Source organism: Rhineura floridana, chromosome 5 (genome assembly GCF_030035675.1).
Source record: "Rhineura floridana isolate rRhiFlo1 chromosome 5, rRhiFlo1.hap2, whole genome shotgun sequence".
Classification (NCBI taxonomy): domain Eukaryota; kingdom Metazoa; phylum Chordata; class Lepidosauria; order Squamata; family Rhineuridae; genus Rhineura; species Rhineura floridana.
In genome coordinates this window covers 164,040,202-164,061,666 of record NC_084484.1, presented here as the reverse complement: position 1 = coordinate 164,061,666, position 21,465 = coordinate 164,040,202, and the positions used below count along the sequence as shown (strand labels likewise).

General features: G+C 43.7%; 1 protein-coding gene across 1 annotated transcript; it reads right to left on the bottom strand.

The window, feature by feature from the left end:
- Positions 1 to 554: 554 nt before the first annotated feature.
- Positions 555 to 14,494, bottom strand: LOC133385997 (stromelysin-1-like). The gene is made up of 10 exons (XM_061629608.1): positions 14,320 to 14,494; positions 13,624 to 13,868; positions 12,185 to 12,333; positions 11,977 to 12,096; positions 9,310 to 9,471; positions 8,260 to 8,416; positions 7,063 to 7,196; positions 5,276 to 5,435; positions 2,763 to 2,866; positions 555 to 1,112 (listed from the first exon to the last, which is right to left on the bottom strand). The coding sequence occupies exons 1-10, from the start codon at positions 14,425 to 14,427 to the stop codon at positions 1,009 to 1,011; spliced, it is 1,443 nt and encodes a 480-aa protein (XP_061485592.1). The 5' UTR covers positions 14,428 to 14,494; the 3' UTR covers positions 555 to 1,008.
- Between the last annotated feature and the right edge of the window lie 6,971 nt (positions 14,495 to 21,465).

The following is a 21,465-nucleotide window of genomic DNA, read 5'->3' as shown; positions in this document are numbered from 1 at the left end:
CTAGAATTCATATAACCCCTGTTTTAAAACAGCTGCATTTGTTGCTAGTTCTTATCTGGGTCCAATTCAAGATGCTCACATTAGTATTTGAAGCCCTCTATATCTGAGGCCCCAAATATCCGAAAGGCCACCTCCTTCCCTACAGACCCTCTCAGATGTTAACATGAGCAGAGGGGGTCTTCTTGGTAGTTCCACCGCGTTCTCTGTGGCATCCCATAAGCTGTAGAATTCCCTCCCCACAGGAGTACATCTGGGACTTTCATTGTGTAGTGTTCACCATACACTGAAGGATCATGTCTTCATTCTGCCCTTTGACACCTGAGAGATGTATTTTTAGGACCTACCCTATTGTGTTGGCTGTAATTTGTTTTAACTTCTTGTATTTTTAAATTGTTGTAACCCACCCTGGGACCTTGTGGTGAAGTATGGGTAAGAAATCTAAAATCACCACCACCACCACAACACTACTTTAAAAATCACTTTATTACACATGGTTTGCTGCAATAATTTATATTAAATACTGATTTTATTTTTACATCTATTTTTGTTAAAAAAATACTGCTTGATTGTAAACAGAACCTCTAAGCCAAGTGTGGGGAACCATTGGCCTTCCAAATGTTGCTGAACTACAGCTCCCATCAGCCCCAGCAAACATGGCCAGGGATGATGACAGTTGTAGTTCAGCAACACCAGAAAGCCAAAGGTTCCCTACACCTGTCCTAAACTGTTTAGAAAAAGTAAAACAAACATTATCAATAAAAGACAGTTAAAACCAGGATTTTGTTAAAAAAAACAATAAAATAAAATCTACTTTAAGAGGTGTGAGAGTGAGAACATTCTTATATAAAGAATGATTGGTGACTAACTGCAGCTTGTTCTGTGGCTCAGAAAACCACAGGACAGGCCAAGTCATGCCAACAGACACAAGGCACAATGGACATTTCCTGGTGCCCAGCAAAGCGGGGATTCCCTTGTCCTTGGCTGCTCTGCTCTTTCCTTCATCCCACGTCACTGGCAGCCAAACCAGCTGTTGCTCTTCTTAGCGCCAAGAAATCTTTTGGTTTTGCCGTCAAACTCATATTGCTTTGAGCCACTGAACAAATAGAAATGTCCTGAAAAGAATAAAGAGGAAGAGTGAAAACTGTGCATCTAATGGATGCAGGAAACTCTCAGAATCCTACAAAATGTCTCAGGTGGAGTGCTCTTGTTCCCCCTCCATTCCAAACCCCCTCCCACCAGGGCTTCCTGTTCTCCCTCCTGCCAAAGTCAGTCACAGTCAGTCCTCATTGGGCTTTTCTGCAGGCCTCCATCCCTAAAGATTCTTATTCTTTTGTACTTCGGCAAGCTTTGGGGTTCCCCTAAGTCGACAAATATCTCCCTTTGGTCTGTGGGTGGTGCCGTTTTGGCTACATGAGCCACAGCATTCACATCTGAAACACTGGAAAGAAAGGGAATTATTATTATTGCTGGGCACTGGTGCTTGACTCGCAGGGAAGTGCCACACCCGGCATCAATTTAACCCATGGCTTTGTGCAAGCTGCTTTGCACCGGTAAGACAAACAGGACTCAAATCCAATGGGTGGAGTCAGGCGTTTCCCTCTCTGCTGCACTCAGTTGTACTAGTGCTCTTGCTCAGCAAATGGCAGTCTAGACAGAGCCATCTCTGGGGTTTGGGAGACAGAAGCCACTATGGATTGTGTTTCAGAATAACCTCCACTGGAAGAATCAATGAGACCAGCCACTAGCTTTGAAGGAATCTATTTCTCCCAGGTGGCTTAGCAGATTCAGGGCAACTCACAGACTCTACATGTAGCAGGGCCAGATTATCCATTTGGCTTAGTAGGCTGAAGCCTGGGGACCTGGAGCTCTTGGGGTCCTGCTATCCTCCCGCTTCACTTACCTTTTTCTCCTCTGTTTTTTGCGGTTTGCCATCAATCAAGTTGGTGGCCGAGGTTTCTCTAAGGGGCTGAAGCCTCTGCCGCCATCTTGGTTGATGGCATGCATGTGTGCTACACGTGCGCATTGCTGCCATCAACCAAGATGGCAGCAGAGGCTTCAGCCCCTTAAGGAAACCTCGGCTGCCATCTTGATTGATGGCAAACCTGCATGCGCAGTGTGCGCAACCGCAAAAAGTGGGAAGATAGGTGAAGCAGGGGGATGGGATGGGATGGGAGAAGGGGGACCAAACACCAATCAGCCTAGGGGCCCTCCTCAGCTTAATCTGGCCCTGGTAGCATCATCCTTGATGCCAAAAGGTGTTTCCCAACTCATGGACTGGACTCCAGGAGTGATTTTTAAGAGGACCATAGGAAGCTGCCCTGTCTAGAGTCTTCCCATGGGTCCATCTAGTTCAGTATTATCTACAGGGTTCCAGGCAGGAGTCTTTCCCAGCCCTAACTAGAGAACATGGGACTTCCTGCAGGGAAAGCAGATGCTCTGCTACTGAGCTACCCTGACTTATGCAGAGCTTGGAAAAGTTACTTTTTTTGAACTACAACTCCCATCAGCCCAATCCAGTGGCCATGCTGGCTGGGGCTGATAGGAGTTGTAGTTCAGAAAAGTAACTTTTCCAAGCTCTGGACATGTCACTTCTTTCTAGACCCTGACATGGACCATGCCTAAAGCTGTAGTCCTGAGATGTTCAGGTTATGCCACATCCACAGATGGTATCAAGTCCTTCTCTAACACTGTCACAACTGTACAGGCATACTGACAAAAGGTTACTTAATAGGCTAATGCCACAAAGATTGTCGGCTGCTTACCATGATGCAGAAAAGCAGCATCCACTTTGGGGCCAATTCCATGGAAGTCAGCTGCTATCTTTTTTGGATAGCCTTTCTCCATGGACTTCTTGGCTTCATCATATCTAAAGAAATGAATGGGTTTAAGGATTATCAATACCTTGGCACAGTCATTAACCAAAATGGAGGCAACAGTCAAAAAATAGGAAGAAGGCTAGGACTAGGGAGGGCAGCTATGAGAGAACTAGAAAAGGTCCTCAAATGCAAAGATGTATCCCTGAACACTAAAGTCAGGATCATTCAGCCCATGATATTCCCAATCTCTGTGTATGGAGATCACACATTGAGAGACGCAAAGACAAAGTAGCAGCAGCAGAAGCCCAGGGAGCAGCAGCTGAGCGAGCCCGAGGACATGGAGAGGAAGACAACGTTGAAACAGCACACAGCTTCACTGTAACAAATGCCTGTTGCCCTTCTGCCTCTCGGGAGCTGCCGCCCCCGCTAACACCACCTCCTCTTTCTTGGCGGTGCCGATAATGATAATGTTGTTCCTATTTAATTTAATTTTTGAATATTGTATTGTTTATATTGTATATTATTGTATTTTTATACCTGTATTTATTTTTCTTGTAAGCTGCCTTGATGGCCTTTGGCCGAAAGGCGGGGTACAAATAAAATTTAATAATAATAATAATAAAAGTTGGACAGTGAAAAAAGTTGATAAGAGAATTTGAAATGTGTTGGAGGAGAGCTTTGCAGATACCATGGACCGTGAAAAAGACAAATAATTGGGTGTTAGAACAAATTAAACCAGAACTATCACTAGAAGCTAAAATGATGACACTGAGGTTATCATACTTTGGACACATCATGAGAAGACATGATTCATTAGAAAAGACAACAATGCTGGGAAAAACAGAAGGGAGTAGAAAAAGAGGACGGTCAAACAAGAGATGGGTTGATTCCATAAAGGAAGCCACAGACCTGAACTTACAAGATCTGAACAGGGTGGTTCAGGACAGATGTTTTTGGAGGTCACAGATTCATAGGGTCACCATAAGTCATAATCAATTTGAAGGCACATAACAACAACAAGAAATGAGAGATGGGAAGCACTTAATGTTTGGCATTCACATGGGAACTCAGGCCTTCCTAGCTTCCATGCAGGAACCCAAATCTTCTCCTCCATTGTATGTTTTATTTGTTTGTAATAGAAGCTTGCTATTCTCATGGTGCAAAAGAGGCAGTGGTGCTATCAGGATAGGACTTTCGAGCAGAAGGCTGGTGCCCCACTGGCCACAGATTGGCAAATCTGTCCATCTCAGTTTCTCTCAGCCTCTTGTTTTTGCTATCAAGTTCAGTTCTCCATATTTCCACATCAGTTTGCAATTTATTTCTTTATTTAAAAGTCCTCATGAAAATACATCTACAAATGTCTCCCAATATGCACATGCTTGCATACAATTTTGCCAAATGCATTTTTAAATGTTATTTTTGCTAATATATGCATTTTAGGCACCCTTTACATGCATTTTGTTACACATTGCTTGGCAGGAGAAGTAAACTGCAAAATTTGGAGAAGTGCAAAATTCAAAAATGGCTGTGTTTCACTTCACATGTTGTTTTGGAAAGTCCGAATCAGGTAGGGTCACCTTTAAATGCAAACTGAAACAAATTTCTCCCCCACCCCTAGGCCCCACTTGGCAAAATGAGCAGGAGGGTCCCCATATGCTGGCAGATTTGTGTATCATATTTTGCAGTGAGTGAAGTAATTACACATTACCATCAAAAGAAGTGTGTGTGTTAGAGTGCTCGGGGTGAGGAAGGACAGGATGTGAAAGCTGGACAGTGAAAACAGCAGATAAAGAGAAAAATCAACTCATTTGAAATGTGGTGCTGGAGGAGAGCTTTGCACATACCATGGACTGCGAAAAAGACAAATAATTGGGTGTTGGAACAAATTAAACCAGAACTGTCACTAGAAGCTAAAATGATGAAACTGATGTTATCATACTTTGGACACATCGTGAGAAGACCTGATTCACTAGAAAAGACAATAATGCTGGGGGAAAACAGAAGGGAGTAGAAAAAGAAGAAGGCCAAACAAGAGATGGATTGATTCCATAAAGGAAGCCACAGACCTGAACTTACAACAGATGCTACTGGAGTTTGCTGACTCATAGGGTTGCCATAAGTCGTAATCGACTTGAAGGCATATAACAACAAAAGTAGAAGGATTTTCAGAAGATTAAGCTTGCATGATTTGGGGATGTGGGCAAACCAGCAAGAAGAATGCGAAAACATTTTTTGTATTCCAGTTGCAAAGGATTTAAACCAAGGATGGGGAATCTGTGGCCATCCATATGTTGCCGGACTATAACCCCATCATCCTTGACCACTGCTCGTGCTGGTGGGGCTGATGGGAGTTGGGTCAAATGACATATGGAGGGTCGCAGGTTTCTCATTCTTGATTTAAAGGGTTTATGAATTAACTTTCAGGATTGTCCCATGTGAGCTGGGTAAGTTCCCCTTACCTCCAGTAGTTGTTCCCTGAGAAGAAATATGTTTTCCTCGAGTTTCTGTCATGAACAGCTGCATCAACATTCTTAACAGTTTTTGGGAAGCCCAGGCTGTGAATACTCTTTGGAAAACCTCTCTGTATAATATTTCCCTTGGTAGCCCAATACTTGTGTCCTGATAAACAGAAGACAGTAAAAAAATAATAATTCACAGAGACTTGCATGAAGATGAAACAAACCTGAATTTGAAATGATGGACTCTCTGACCAATTCTCTGTAGAGGGAGCTGAGGGAGAGAGACTTCAAGGAGTTATCATTTCTATTCCAACCTATTCCTTCTATTCAGGGCAATGGGAATTTGAAAATGATATCCTGCACATTGAAGGCACATGATGCAGCCACTTTGCTGCTGCTGAACAAGTCTGGGTCTGGTCAGTGCCTGGATGAGGGACTGCCTGGGAACCCTATGCACGCCACCTTGAGTTCTATGATGGAAGAAAAGTTGGGTATGCTAAATAAAAATCGGTGTGCGTCTGGTCTTGACATTCTTTTAGCTTGGGAATATTTTGTACTGAGCCACAGCTGGAAAGGCTACCAACGTGAGCTCCACCCACTGACACACTTCTACACAAGTCTTAGCACATAAGAACGTAGGAGCCTGATGGATCCGGCCAATGGCCCATCTAGTCCAGGATCCTGTCCTCAACTATGGTCAAGTAGATGCCTACGGGAAGCCCAAAAGCAGGACCTGAGCTCAACAGCACTCTTCCCACTTCCAGCAACTGGTATTCAGAGGTATACTTAGCAGCAGCAAGGGGCTCTTAAACCCTTTTCTCAACTCCACCCCCTTCAGTGTGAATTTCTGCCGTGATGCCCCTTAGCTGCTATTGCTGTCTTCTACTAGTCTGTTTCTTGGCTTACACCAGAAAGACTCTCTTTGGAATCACCTCCCCTCTGGATTAAGGCAGGCGCCGACACTGATGGCATTTCAGCATCTTGCTAGAAATTTATTTGTTCCCTCAGGTCCTTGCTGGTCACTGACACCAGTTGAACATAATAACAATATATCCGTTCTGGCCTAATGTTGGCTGCTTATTCATTTATTCTGTAAGTTAAGACCATTTTAATGTCATTTTTGTACACTGCTTTGTGATGTACACATGAAAGATGGCATAGAAATGGCTTTAAAAATAAAAATCAGTTGATGTGTGTAAGGAGAGGGATCTGCAGCTGATTTTCTAAGACATCTGTAATTGCACCACTAACAGCAACCAATCATTTTGTTTATTAGTTATGTTTATGATTCTCCTTTTGTCCAGGAGTTCAAGGTGGCAAACATGGGTCTTTCACACACACCCTTTTTGTATCCACACAACAACCTTGTTAGGTAGGTTAGGCAGAGAAATAGTGACTTGGCCCAAGGTCTCCCAATGAGCTTCATGGCCTAGTAGAGATTTGACAGTCTTAGTCTGAAACTCCAGTTAACCACTGGTGACAGCTGATGGCTCCATGTCACCTCAGACAGCTCCTTGAAAGTTCAGACTAAAACCCGGAGTGGATTCCACTGCCCCACTGACATGGAGCCACCAGCTGCAACTGCTAACCACTACACCATGCTATTGAGCAGTGCAACTTATTGAAGTGGAATGGCTAGGTTTTTTATTCAGTAGCATTCCATAACTCTTGCCTCTATTTCAGCAATGTCAATTTAATAACAGGAGTGGATATCCTCTACTCTTTCCGTTTACCTTAGCTCCTTTACGTGCAGTTTGTTCACACTGAAAAGGAAGCGGAATACTTACCTTTAAAAAAAAACACGGTGTCATCACCTTCAACTTCACATGCGGCATCAATGCCACTGCTTAAAACTGGCCAGAAAGCAGAAATAGGAACTTTTTCAATATCTCTTCTCAAGGGGTTCTTTCGCCAGAAGACGCTAGGGGAGACAATATTAATATTTAGCAAGTAAGGGCTGTAACTCAGTGGCAGAGCCTCAGCTGTGTGTGCAGGAAGTCCCCGGTTCAGTCCGCAGCATCTCCAGGTAGGGCTGGGAATGCTCCCTGTCTGAAACTCTGGAGAGCCGCTGCCAATCACGCAGAGTTTGGAAAAGTTACTTTTTTGAACTACAACTCCCATCAGCCCAATCCAGTTGCCATGCTGGCTGGGGCTGATGGGAGTTGTAGTTCAAAAAAGTAACTTTTCCAAGCTCTGCCAATCAGTGTAGACAGTACTGAGCTGGATGGACCAATGGGTCTGACTCAGTATAAGGCAGCTTCCTATATTGCTTTGCTTATGCTGTATCAAGATTCTTGCTCGGGAAATTTTTGTGTGGACACCTTTACCTTTACCTTTTTTAAAGTTTAAATGCATTGGCTTGAGATGCTGTGAATCCTACTTGAAAACCTGTACACGTTTATGGCACACCATTTGCCAAACCGTCCCAAGGCAGGCTACCCACAGCATAATACAACAAATAAAGCCACGTAATGCAAGACAACTGTTAAATCCATCTTAAAGAACAATAAAAGCCAACAATAGCAACAAGGAAAATCCAGATATCATCCTCCCCCCTCAAGGGCCTGGGTAACAAGATGCGCCTTGAGCCACTGTTGGGAAAAAAAGCAGTCAAAAATGGGGCTAGGAGCACCTTGGAAGGGAAGGCATTCCGCAACCTGGGGGCCACCACAGAGAAGGCCCTCTCCTGCATTGCCACCCTACAAGCCACAAAACTACAGGGCACACAGTTGAAACAACTGATTAGTACTGTTCCCATTGTCCTTACATGACCCAAACAGAATTACATGTCGAATGAATTTAATGAGCAATGCATTTAGCTGAGTATGGTGGGTATTTGCTTCAGAAGGGAAAGGTAATTGCTGATTCACTACGTTTGCACAGTATATCCCAATAAATTTCTCCTTTGGGTAGAAACACAGTTGGAGGTGGGGCATGACTTTGAAATAGAAATGAAAGAGTTCAGCGCTTTGGGTGTAATTTACCTGTCTTTAAAGAACATGGTTTCCCCTCGGAGGGAAGCAACAGCATCAAAAGCCAGGTGAGGGTCACACACGTCGGCTGATGGTGCTTCTGTTGCTGACGTGGGGTTTCCTGCTGAACCATTGTCATAATAATCATCATTGCCACCATCAGGGGGACCTTGGAAAAAAAAGGAAAGAGAAGTGAAGAATTTGGAAAGATGCAGCTCAGAGGCATTGCAAGAGATGTCATTCTAAGCTGGCAAAACACAATCATAGACAGAAAGAAGCTCTGCCAATTTACATCAGGTGGTGGACAGAACCAATATTTGGTTCCTAAGATAAGACAATTACCAGAAGGAAAGTTTCCATTCCCTTCCTCCCACCACAGCCACTGGTGCCCCTTGAAAAACTTCTCTGGAGGTCAGAGGGGCAAAAAAAGTGAAATGTGGGGGAGGAAAGGATTGAGCTCAGATTCTAAGTATCTCCAAACCACAGCGATCAGGAGGCTGCCACCCCAACTCTCCAGAGATTCTTTTTGAAGGTCTCCAGGGACAGCATAGGAGAGGAGATAAATTCTTCCATGAACTCCCTTCAGTTAATTTATAAGAACATAGGAAGCTGTCTCATATAGAGGCAGTCCACTGCGCCATCTAGCTGAGTATTTTGTACACTGACTGGCAGCTGCTCTCCAGGGTTTCAGGCAGGGAATTCCCAGCCCTACCTGGAGATGCTGGTGGTTGAACCTGGGACTTTCTGCATGCAAGGCAGATGCTCTGCCACTGAGCTATGATCCAAGCCAATGTTTTTATGTGGTATCAGTCCACACAATAAGCTGGGAGTCTGTTTGGTGTAGTGGGTGGAGTGTTGGACTATGGCCTGGGAGACCAGGGTTCGAATCCCCACACAGCCATGAAGCTCACTGGGTGACTTTCGGCCAGTCACTGCCTCTCAGCCTCAGAGGAAGGAGTGGTAAACCCCCTCTGAATACCCCTTACCATGAAAACCCTATTCCTAGGGTCGCCATAAGTTGGGATCGACTTGAAGGCAGTCCATTTCCATTACTGTACTTACCATAAAGGGACTGGATGCCTTCAATGTCATCTGTGTGAAGTCTGAGGTTTTGGGGGTCTGTAACTTGATAGACTGGAACCATGAGAGCCCCCCAAACTCTGGAATGCCCGAGACCCAGTGAGTGGCCAAACTCATGGGCAGCCACGAGAAAAAGGTTGACTCCTAAAAGGAAACAGGAAGACAACCGTGAGCACTCATAAAACTAATCTGATGGTAAGATAATGAAAAATCACATATTAGTATGGATTCTACAGGGATTCAATCTTGGCACATTCCAGTAGGGACTTGACCCAGTTCCACACCTCCCAGTCTAAAGTGTGGTGGAATGTATTTATCGAGTAGATTTTGTGCTTCTCCTAGTGCTGTGACTTCTTTTTGCTTTTTAAAAATGTGTTATTTTGAAGCAGAATAACGTAAAGATGTGTTGATGGGACATACCTATGAGTGAACAAATGTGAAAGTGATATACACCATCCAGCCCTATTATTAGGATAGGATTTTTGGATATTAGGCTGCTGAACTAAAAGCCCCTATCAGATATGTTTTTTGTTAGACTTTGGAATTTGTGTGTATTGCTTCTACCTTGAAACCCTCAGTACCTGAAACTCAGAGATTTTGTTCTTCTCCTTCATAAATGTCAACGGAGAATTGGACAGCCATATCAGAAGAACACAGGAAGCTGCCTCATACAGAGCCTGACCATCTAACTCAGTATTGTCAGTACTGACTGGCAGCAGCTCTCCAGGATTTCAGGTGGCTCTTTTTCAGTCTTACCTGGAGATGCTGGGGATTGAACCTGGGACCTTCTGCACCCAAAGCAGATGTTCTACTGCTGAGCTATGGTATTGGGATCTACACTGCATTATATTTGTCACACTTGGGTCCCTATCAATCTAAAGGGAGGTGTCTGAGAAATAAGATCCGTTCATAGTTCACCCAAGTGGCCTGGTTGCTCTTAGGAAGCAACTTAGTCATTCAGCTAGTGGCTTCTGTTAAGGGATCATGCACATAGGTCTAGAATCAGAGCATTAGGAATAATCATGATAATGCATAATTACTGCCAGCTCAAGACATAATAGCAGGCTTTCAGGAAAATAGCTGATTGCATGGCTGGTGGTCATCCTCCCAGTTCCATTCCTGATAACAGCTACCCACCAGGCTGATGGATGAGCTGTCCCTGAATTTTCACCTCAACTTCTTGCTAAAAGAGCCCACTCCCTTTTTACCAAAAACAAGGTAATGTAGTCTGATCACATGAGTAACACCAGAAAGCCCACCAATACCATTTACGGATGTGTGGAATATAACAGACAGAACAGTCCATACGAAGCACCAGTAACCACCAGTTACACACATTTCTTTGCGCATGGACAAAAAGGTTTTTTTTCATAATTTCATTTCATTGGATTGTATACAACTAACTTCTACTCATTGACACCAATGAACCTAAGTTAGCTATGTCAATAGGACTGCTCTGAATAGGACTAGCATTGGTTACAGCCCATTAATTTCATTTTGATAATTAATTTAATTCTTTTTAAAATATGAAAATGAAAATACTGGAGCTATGCATTTAGAACTTCTAAAAGCTGGATATTGAAGGATGGCTGTGCTGCAGTTATGTGGCTGGCTACATTGTGGTGACTGAATCACAATCAACTTGTCACCCACCTAGCTGGATCCAGGCCACCCCCCATGTATGGCAACCACTCAGACCACAATAAAATCCCACGTTTTGCGGCCAGAAGAGTCTAAAATAAATGGGGAGGTAGAAGGGTTGGGTTTAGCAAAGCACCCTGCAGTCCACAATTCATTGCTGATGAGCTGTATTTGGCTTTAATGGATCACAAGTGATCTGGCCTGGCACACATGGTCATCATTACTGATTTCATTAGAGCAATGGCTGTTTTTAATGCAAGTACTTTTAATTTGTTTGTTAAACTTGTATGCCACCATGTTCACCGAAACAGTGTTCAATGCAACCAACAGGAATAACGCAAGTACAAGAAAATGCAAGGAAAATGCAAGAAATACAGTAAAATACACCAGCAATCAAATTACAAAGAAAAATGATATGCAAGTGGAGCATGAATGCCATGAGCGTAAGAACATAAGAAGAGCCCTAATGGATCAGCACCAAAGCCCTATCTAGTCCAGCATCCTGTTCTCAGAGTGCCTAACCAGATGCCCACAAAGGAGGAGTCGAGAGCAACAGATTCCAGCAACTGGCATTAGAGTTAATATAGCCATGAAAGGTAGTAGCTATTAATTATCCTCCATGAATTTGTCTAATCCCCTTTTAAAGCCATCCATATTGGTGGCCAGTCTGCAACTTCTGGTAGTGAATTCCATAGTTTAGCTGTGTAAAGAAGGGTTGCTTTGTATTTCAAAAATTTAGAGTAAATCCCCTACATATACTGTATAAGCATTTTGGTATTCTGGGCAGAGCTTGGAAAAGTTACTTTTTTAAACTACAACTCCCATCAGCCCCAGCCACCATAGCCACTGGATTGGGCTGATGGGAGTTGTAGTTCAAAAAAGTAACTTTCCCAAGCTCTGATGTCTGTGTCTCAATATTTTGCAGTAAATGTGATTTAGATCTACTTGACAGTCATTATAAGGATATGAACAGTTGAATACATTAAGACAAAAACACCATAAACATACCTCTCAAATCCCTTGTCCAGAATTCATCCTCATCAAAATGGGCATTTCCACCAGAAGCAGGTGAATAGGCATGAGCTAGTTGTCCGCCTTGTCCATCAAAAGGAATATAGTCACCATGATCTTAAAAAGTCAAAGAACATGTATATAAGTCATCCAGCTAGGAACTTGGGTGAATCTACCGATACTTATTTGTATGTGATATACTTACTTCCGGCAGCAAAAGAGATCTCTATATCTGCTGAGCCCCCATAAACCCTGGTGAAGGTCAGAGGGGTCACATCACTCCACACTTTCCAGGCTCTCTTGATTGCATCATCTACATCAACACGGTCCATATCTGGCGTGTAATTCAGAATCCTGTAGCAAATGAAATGACAATTTGAAGGGGAAAAAAAGCTATCACACAACTTTCAAGGTCTTGCCCTCCATGTAAGAGGACACATTCTTCTTCGTCTTGCAGCATGTCTGAGAGAAAAAGCATTTCTGGGTGCATTAATGTGAGACAACGATGACCAGGCTTTTGTGCTTAATACAAGCTAAGAATGGGCCCTAAAAATTCATCAATCATGCCCCAGCTCTGTATTATAGAGGAAGATGAATAATGGTAATGGTATATAAGAAAGACTATTACTGATCTCACCGAGTACTCCTAGCATTCTTTATGAATACTGACTGAAAAGAGGTAGCTTACAAGTGAGAGCTGCACTGTCCACATTTTGCATCTGTAGTGTTCCTGATCAGAGTTCTAGCTAGCCAGCCAGCCATACCCTCTTCTAAAATGCTCCATTTCCCTCGCCCCCGGTTTTCCTCCCCCCTACACACACACAACACTCCTTAAGCATTTTGTGATAGCAATACCAAAGATGCAGAGAGAAGAGAGACAGCTTTCTGGTTTGCTCTTCTGGCATCTAGCTATGAAGATAAAAAGGGGCAGGGGGGTAAGCTACCTGATTTCTGTGCCATCCCCCATGCTTTGGCCTTCCTACAGTGGGTGTCAAGAAATAGTCAAGAAATCAGAAGAAGGCTAGGACTGGGGAGGGCAGCTATGAGAGAACTAGCAAAGGTCTTTAAATGCAAAGAGGTATCACTGAACACTAAAGTCAGGATCATTCAGACCATGGTATTCCCAATCTCTATGTATGGATGTGAAAGTTGGACAGTGAAAAAAGTGGATAAGAGAAAAATCAACTCATTTGAAATATGGTGTTGGAGGAGAGCTTTGCCCATACCATGGACGGAGAAAAAGACAAATAATTGGATGTTAGAACAAATTAAACCAGAACTATCACTAGAAGCTAAAATGATGAAACTGAGGTTATTATACTTAGGACACATAATGAGAAGACATGATTCATTAGAAAAAATAATAATACTGGGGAAAACAGCAGGGAGCAGAAGAAGAGGAAGGCCAAACAAGAGATGGATTGATTCCATAAAGGAAGCCACAGACCTGTAGGGTTGCCATAAGTCGTAGTCGACTTGGAGGCACATAACAACAACAACACAGTGGGTGCACCTATACCTCCCCCTCCCCACCTGTATATTTGCTTCACACTTTCTTCTAGGAGCCAGGCACAGGAGCACTGCAGTAATAAGAAGCATCTTCAGGTACCATATTTGATTCAAGAGTGTGCACTGAAAACTTACATATATGTCAAGTCTTTTTTCCCCCATTTTGGAGCCTCGGGAAAGGTGCTGTATTCTGCTATATCAGGAACCCCACACCTGGGCTTCTTCATTGCCTCCAAAGTGTTTGCATCCAATTTGCCTGTCACTTTCAGCCCAAAGTATTCCTGCATTTGTCGTATTTTGTCAGCAGGAACACCATCGCCGCCTTTGCTTCTTATGACAGGTGCTGACTCTGATTCAGGATAGTAGCTTTCCATGTATTTCTGATGGGAAGAACAGATGCATTTGAATGCTTGTTGAATTGTTTTCACATATAATTTTCACGTTTCAAAATTTATCCTTTCAATCTTTATGCCTTTGTTCCCAGTGAGGAAGGCCATTCATCTATTGCACCCATTCTACAGACATAGAAACTGAAGCTAGCAGACATTAACAATACAATCCTATGAATGTCTCCTCAGTTCAATAGGACTTACTACAAGATGTATGTATGTAGGATTGCATGTAGGATTATAGTCTATTTTACCCAAACCCATCCAGCAGACCTGCAAAAGAGCAGAGGATTGAATGTACATTTTCTCAGCCTATAACCATAGGCAGCAACACACTGGGTGTCACTTTGTACAATGCGCTTAGCGACTGGCTACCTTTTCTGCTAGTTCACCTGCTCATGGCATTCTCTTTCTCCTCTGTGCTGCTACCAGCAACCATTACCTTGGCAAGCTTCAGGTCCATTTCTGCAATTTCATCAGTTTCCTGGATTAGGGGCAAAGCACAAGCAAGTGCTCCATAGAGAGCAACCATCAGTAGAAAACTCTTCATTTTTTCCCTTTCACGTCTGTGCCCCAGTCTTGGAGTCCCAGAACTCTTCAGTCCTTCTGTCAATGGATCTGCCTATGTGCTTCCAATGGCCCTCTATATATACTTTGTGTTTATTCTATAAAATCAACAGAAGCATGACTCACAACATTATAACATCCGCTGACTTGCCAAACACAGAAAATGCTCCTTTTAGCAGAGTGACATAACAGAGGCTGCTAAGTTTAAAAGCCCTGATTTGGCAATTACTAATAAGGTGGCTGGGATTCATCAAATGGGACTTTTTCTTCAAGGAGAATGGGAATAGTTCCCTTCAGAAAAAGAGAATGGGGATCATTCCTTTTCCCAGTCAAATAACATGGAATTTATATAAACAATCCTTCCTATTCCCGGATATCATGTTGCTTTTTAGCAGGGATTTAATTGACTTACATGAACTGAATTTTCATTATCTTTATAAATTAGAAATCATTATGGCAATTGTGCCAATATCTGAATGAAACGGTAGTACGTAAACATAAGATGTTGAAATAAATAACACAGAGTATCAGATATTTCTGTTATAGTAAATTTTGGACATTTTAGATAATTTTCTTAGGAAACCAGCAGAAATTGTTAGAATAATTCTGACACTGATCAGTGAATCTCAAGGCCAAATGAGTGGCCTGGTTTATGATTTTCCACTACAGAACAGCATTTGCCATGTTCCGCAGTATGATTCTCAGTGCACCAGAACAAATCAAGAAACATGTTGTCCATGCATTGGTAGCCTCCAGGCTAGATTACTGTAATGCTCTATGTAGGGCTGCCCTTGATACTGGTCCAGAAGCTGCAGCTGGTGCAAAATGCGGCAGTGAGACTGCTCACTGAGGCAGGGTATCACCAACATGTCACCATGCTGCTGAAAGAATTGCACTGGCTACCTATTATCTACCGAGCTAAGTTCAAGGTTCTGGTTTTGGTGTACAAAGCCCTATACAGCTTGGGACTAGTATACCTGAAAGACTGCCTTACCCCTTCTATAGCCAGTCGATCACTACTCTCTGCAGGTGGTCTGTTCCGCACAACACAGGAAACAGACCTTTAGTGTAGTGGCACCAACCCTTTGGAATTCCCTCACCATAAATATTAGACAAGCATTATCTCTGTTATCTTTTTGGCACCTACTGAAGACCTTCCTCTTTCAACAAGCCTTTTAAGTAGAGACCTTATGCCAGTCTGCATCTGTGTTGGAATTGTTTTTTAAGATGTTTTTAAAGCTTTTTTAAAAATATGTCTTAAAAGCTTTTTTTTTTAAATGATGTTTTGTTTTAATATGTTTTTAGGGATGTTTTGCTGTAATATATTTTAAAGTCTGCATTTATGTTGTTTTAATGTGTTTTAATGCTTTTGTTTGCTGCCTTGGGCACCTACTGAGTGGGTGGGTGGGCTATACATCTAACAAACAAACAAATAAATAAATAGATCAGGTGCCTCCAATAAATGAGCCCAATCCTCTTCACTTCCCACTTTTACCAACAAATTACCAAATAGGATGGAGAAATGAATGCACTGTTCCGTCCTCCCTCACCTCTTTTTGCACTGATTGGGTTGGAACCAGACTAAATCAGTTGTATGATGTGATACTTCTAAATATCAGTTTCCCATTGAACTTAATAGACCTTAACATGCATCATGACTAACTGTTTTCATTGGTTTCAATGGGATCAAAGTGCAACTGGCATTGATGATGATGATGATTACATTTATATCCCAATTTCCCTCCAAAGAACTCAAGGTCACATACTTAATTCTCCCCCTCATTTTATCCTCACAATAACCTGGTAAGGTAGGTTAAGCTGAGAGACTGTGGCTGACCTAATATCACCCAGTGAGCTTCATGGCTAAGTGGGGGTTTTGAACCTTGGTCTTCCAGGTCCTAGTCCAACACCCTAACCACTACACAACTATGATTTCATTAACAGCACTAAAAGAATACTTGGTTATTGTTGAGCCCCAGCTCTCCCAGGAGGATCAGGGAGGGGAGACGGTCGAGCCCCAGCTTCTCCAGTTACAGCAGGAAGAGGAATCAGAGGCAGATGAGGCTTTCGAGGACAATGAGGGAGGGGGTGTAGAGATTGTTGAGGATAACAGGGGAGAGGGCATAGTTGACAGTCTGCCAGTTCCCAGGGACAGTTCTCCAGCAGAAGCAGACCTTGCTCCACCTATAGGCACTCCAACAGAGTCGTTGGGGGATGACCTGGTGCGTACACCAACTCCACTCCCCCCAGGACTCCCCACCTGGCACTTCAAATGCTTCCCCACCTCCTGAAGCCGAGCCGGCACCTATCGAGCCTCTACTGTCAGATGAGCTGGTGGAAGCTCGCCCTCCCTCGCCCCATGTGAGACGCCACAAGAAGCGGGTCAGAGATTATGGGTGAAGACCTTCCCTACTTAAGGTGGCGTACCCCTGATTGGGGTGCTGAGTCAACTTTCCTCACATGCTGCAGAGTATGCCTAGATAGCTTAGTTAGGGTCAGTAATGAGTTAGCATAGGTAAGTCTACGAAGCGCACTGCCTTTGATGTAACTGTTACTCTAATAAAACAAGAATTAATTCCAGTCTTGCCTCCATCTCTAGTCTCGCACTCTGGGCAGGACAGTTATCTTGAAGGGCCCTGGATCTCAGCAGCGTCACTAGCAGGTGTGCGGGGGAGGTGGACCTCCGGCGCGCGCCCTCCCAGGTGCATGGATGGGGGTGACTGGCCGCATGCTCACTCACCACGCACTCCAGGCTGATGGTGGAAGGCCCGTCCCGGCTTCACCGCCAGTGAGCGGGCACCTGCTTTCAGCGCCCACCGGACCGGGTGCCGGGGGGCCCTTGGCGAGCCCCCAAATCTTGTGTTGAGCACTCGCGTGCGCACAAGGCCAGCCACCCCATCCATGCCCCTGGGAGGGTGCGCACCGGAGGGGCACCCAGCCGGAGAAGCAGGCCTGGGAATGCCGGTGCGCCTCCCTCAACCTGCCGACGCTGCTCCCGGTCTCGCCCGCCCACCTCCGAGGAGGAGTTGGCTGCTTCGACTGACACCGACCTGGAGCGCTTCTTGGCTCCTTTGCCGGGCAACGGCATGGAGCGGGGCGGCTCTGGGTGTCACCCCCCTCATGGTGTCACCCAGGTGCGATCCGCACCCCCCGCACCCTGCTAGTGACGCCCCTGCTGGATCTCTCTGTCAACTTTCTTCACACCATGCATAATTCTATACACCTCTATCATGTCCCTTCTTACTCACCTTTACTCCAAACTAAAAAGCCTCTAATGCTGTAATCTTTCCTCATAGAGTTGTTCCATCCCCTTTATCATTTTGGTTGTCCTTTTCTGAACCTTTTTCAGCTCTACAACATCCTTTTTGTGGTGAGGTGACCAGAACTGTACACAAAAAGCTTTCCATTCTTAATTTAACAAGATTTATATATCTCTAAAACAGCTTACAGAAATTGTATTAAATATTCATTAAAAGTAGCAATAAAAACAAACTTTAAAAAAGTAAACATAATAAAATTATCACAATATAGATAAAATCAACATTTTTTTAAAAAAAAAGGGTAATAAAATTACATGTCTGGATAGACACACCTAAATACAAACATTTTTAGCAGGCATCAAAAACAGGACAAGACACCTCCCCGATATCAATAGGCAGGGAGTTCCAGAGAATGGGTGTTGCCACACTAAAAGATTAATTTCTCACAAGTGTGGAACGAGGATTCTGTGGCACTTGCCAAGATAAGTGCCTTATCTTTCCAGACTTTCATGGTGTGGAATATGTTATCGTGTTATCATGTATTTAGCACTCCAACTGTTTCTGGACTGTTTTCAAAGGCAGTCTCGTGTATAACACATTCCAGTAATCTAAAGGCAACTGCAAATAGAACAGGGTTGCACTTTGTAAAGAGTGCTAGGAGAGGGTCTGACTAATTCCAGGTGCAGGCAGTAGTAGAAACCTCTGGCTGTAGGCCAGTGGTAGCACATCTGCATACATACAGAATGTCCCGGGTTTAATCCCTGGCATCTCCAAGCAGGGTTGGGAGAAACTCCCTGCCTGAAACCCTGACAAGGCACTTCCAGTCAGTGTAGACAATACTGAACTAGGTGGACCAGTAGGTCTGACTTGGTATAAGTCAACTTCCCATGCCAAAGGCCCATCCAGTCCAGCATCCTGTTCTCACAGTGGCCAACCAGCTGCCTACGGGAAGCCTGCAAGCCAGACCTGAGCACAACAACAGTCTCTCCACTTGTGATTCCCATCACCTGGTATTCAGTGGCAATATTGATAGATCTTTGGGGGGGAAACCCAGCCCATCTGCCTACCCAAACACTTCCTAAGATAGCTGGAAGAAAAATGTGTACCAAAGACCAATTTGTAAAAAGTAAAGCGTTAAGGACTCAAATCCAGCTAGAAGCCTCCTAACTCCAGATTCATGAATATGAGGGAATGGGGCAGGGCATGCACTCTGCACATGTTCAGATGAAGTATTTTTCATTATTCCATAGCAGAGCCTTGGGTCAAATTCAACCCCATTATAAGATGCATGTGTTTGGGTGTGAGTGTGTTTTACCTTCTACATTTGGTGAGATCCAGTTGTGGCAATACGATAGTGCAACAGCCATTCTGCTAGCTAGTGTAGCGCGACAGCCAAATCCCATGGGCAGCTTGGCCCGGTTAAAAGTGTTGTGGAGTGTTACCCTATTGCATACTGTTTTGTACTGTTTCGCTACTCCTGCTTGTACCACCACTGGTGCAACACCAACTTTCTAGTGTCATGTGCTGATGTTACATTACAGCTTGCACTTGGTTTTCATCTTGAAAGGTACAAGCTTCAGTCTATTAAGTGCAATTTATCCATCCATTGATAATGAAAAATTGGCAAGCACGTAATAACGCCTTTTGAACAGCAGCCCCAGTGGATGCCAGTAAGGCCTTTCCACGCTCTACACATTCATTGCATACATCTACACATGCATAAACATAAATATTACAACAGATGCATGAAGAGGCACACACAGACACACACATCCAAGCCTTGTAGTTTACTGTAAGCATAGCTGTGGCTTTATGAAACATTTCACAGATGGCAGAGTGTAAACACAGGCCTATTCCTGCAGGAACTGACGCAGAGAACGCCCCCCCCTTCAGTATGCTGTGATAGGGCTGGAGGTGAAAATCCCCTCACTCATCTTCCTGGCATACCTGTGATATGAAGGAGGGTGTAGGAGAGGCAGTTTGCAGGACTGGAAAACACAGCCTTGACTCTCCCTCACACACCCCTGCGGAAGTTGGCAATCTTAGTCTGCCTTTAGCAATGCAATGATGATATAGAGACGTATTTATACAATGGAAATGCATACTTGTATCAACAAAAGTACAATAGTTCACAGCTAGGGATGGACCCCTTGGCCGGTGTCACTATAGAAAACATTCTGTTGCCCTAACAGGCCTGTATCAATTCGAGTTTGTTCTTTGTCCGCTATCCACTGCTTTTACCAATCCGTTTTTTCCCTCCTGATATTAGTATTAATATTTTTAAAGGAAATAGCAGTATTTAAAAGGAAATGTCAATAAAATTATGATTCTTTATATCAATATTTTAGAGCTGGATTTTTTTTTAAAAAAAATCCTCTTTCCAAAAGAGCCGTAGAAAATCGCTACCGAAAAAGCCAATCCCCAATGACAGAGAATAAGCGAATTAATGGAAACCTCAGTACCATATCTGAATTGGGCAGAATTCTAGCACACCCCTATTCATGGCATTCAAAAATCCCTCAGCTGCCATCCTTAGAAGATGAGGCTTGCTTCTTGAAAATCCTTCAGGAAAAGGAATGAATTCAAGACCATTTCCTCTCCTTGAAGGCCTTTAAACTGCAAGGGGGCATTCTTTGACTCCAGCCCCCTTCCCCTTCAGAACCCAGGCTCCAGAGAAGCAGGTGCTAAGCCCTTTGCATCCTTTCAGCCTAAACTGTTGCCCTACCCAGTGAAGAGTTGGTGCCTCTGCACTTATCTCAGCTGCTAATGTTCAGTGGTAGAATGGGATCAGTCCCTTTGGCCCCTGCCAGTTTCATGCCAAGTGGGAACCTTTTTCAACAAAGTTTTCCTACATAACTTGGGGGGGGTCCCCCACTATGGAGAAGCCTACCCTAGTTCTATCTCTCTGTGCCCATTTTACTGACCACCATGTTATGAATTGTGGTCACTTGACTAAAAGTGATATTCAATGTGTCATAAAGGAGCTAGGATGCACAGAGGCAGAAAGTGCTGTTTTTGAATTATTATTATTGTTATTATTTATATCTAAAAACAAAATGTATACAACTTCATATTCACATAAAAGAAATGAAATAATCTAGTATCTCCAAACTACCATTACAGTTCCAAAACAAAACAACTGGAAACCGTTTTCTTCAAATAATTAAATAACCCTGCCATTTCTCAGGTCCTAGTCCAAAACTCTAACTCAGGGGTGTAGTCGTCCAGGGTCTCAGAGGGTCTTAGACCCTTTACTTGTTTGGAAGTATGGTCCCAGCAGGGACCCTATGTCTCCAGCACCCTACAGACCAATTGTCATGAAAGGGAAGTGTATTAGCCACTGAAAAGAGTTTTCTAACATGCTTCCTTGTCAGCCAATCAGAGTGAAAGGTGGTGAGTCAGCCATTAAGAAAACTCTTTCCAGTAGCTAACATTTTCCCCTTCTCATGCTCATTGGCTCCTAGGGATGTCTGTTGTTGTGGGAGAAGGCATTAACATGGATCTCATTCTCGACCCAGCAAAAAGGGGGGAAGAGTGGCTGTGAACATCATGGACCCTGCACTTCTGAATTTGCCACTGCACTGCTGCTCTAACCATTATGCCACCTTGGTTCTCTCAGGTTCTAAATAGCATGGGCAGCCTCCATGAGTAGATGAGGCTCCCGGCTTCAGAAATTTATCATTCAACACATGAAGGTGGGAAAGTTGACTTGCTGGAGGGGGAAGAGCATCCCAACACGCCACTTTCTGCAATCATCTAAG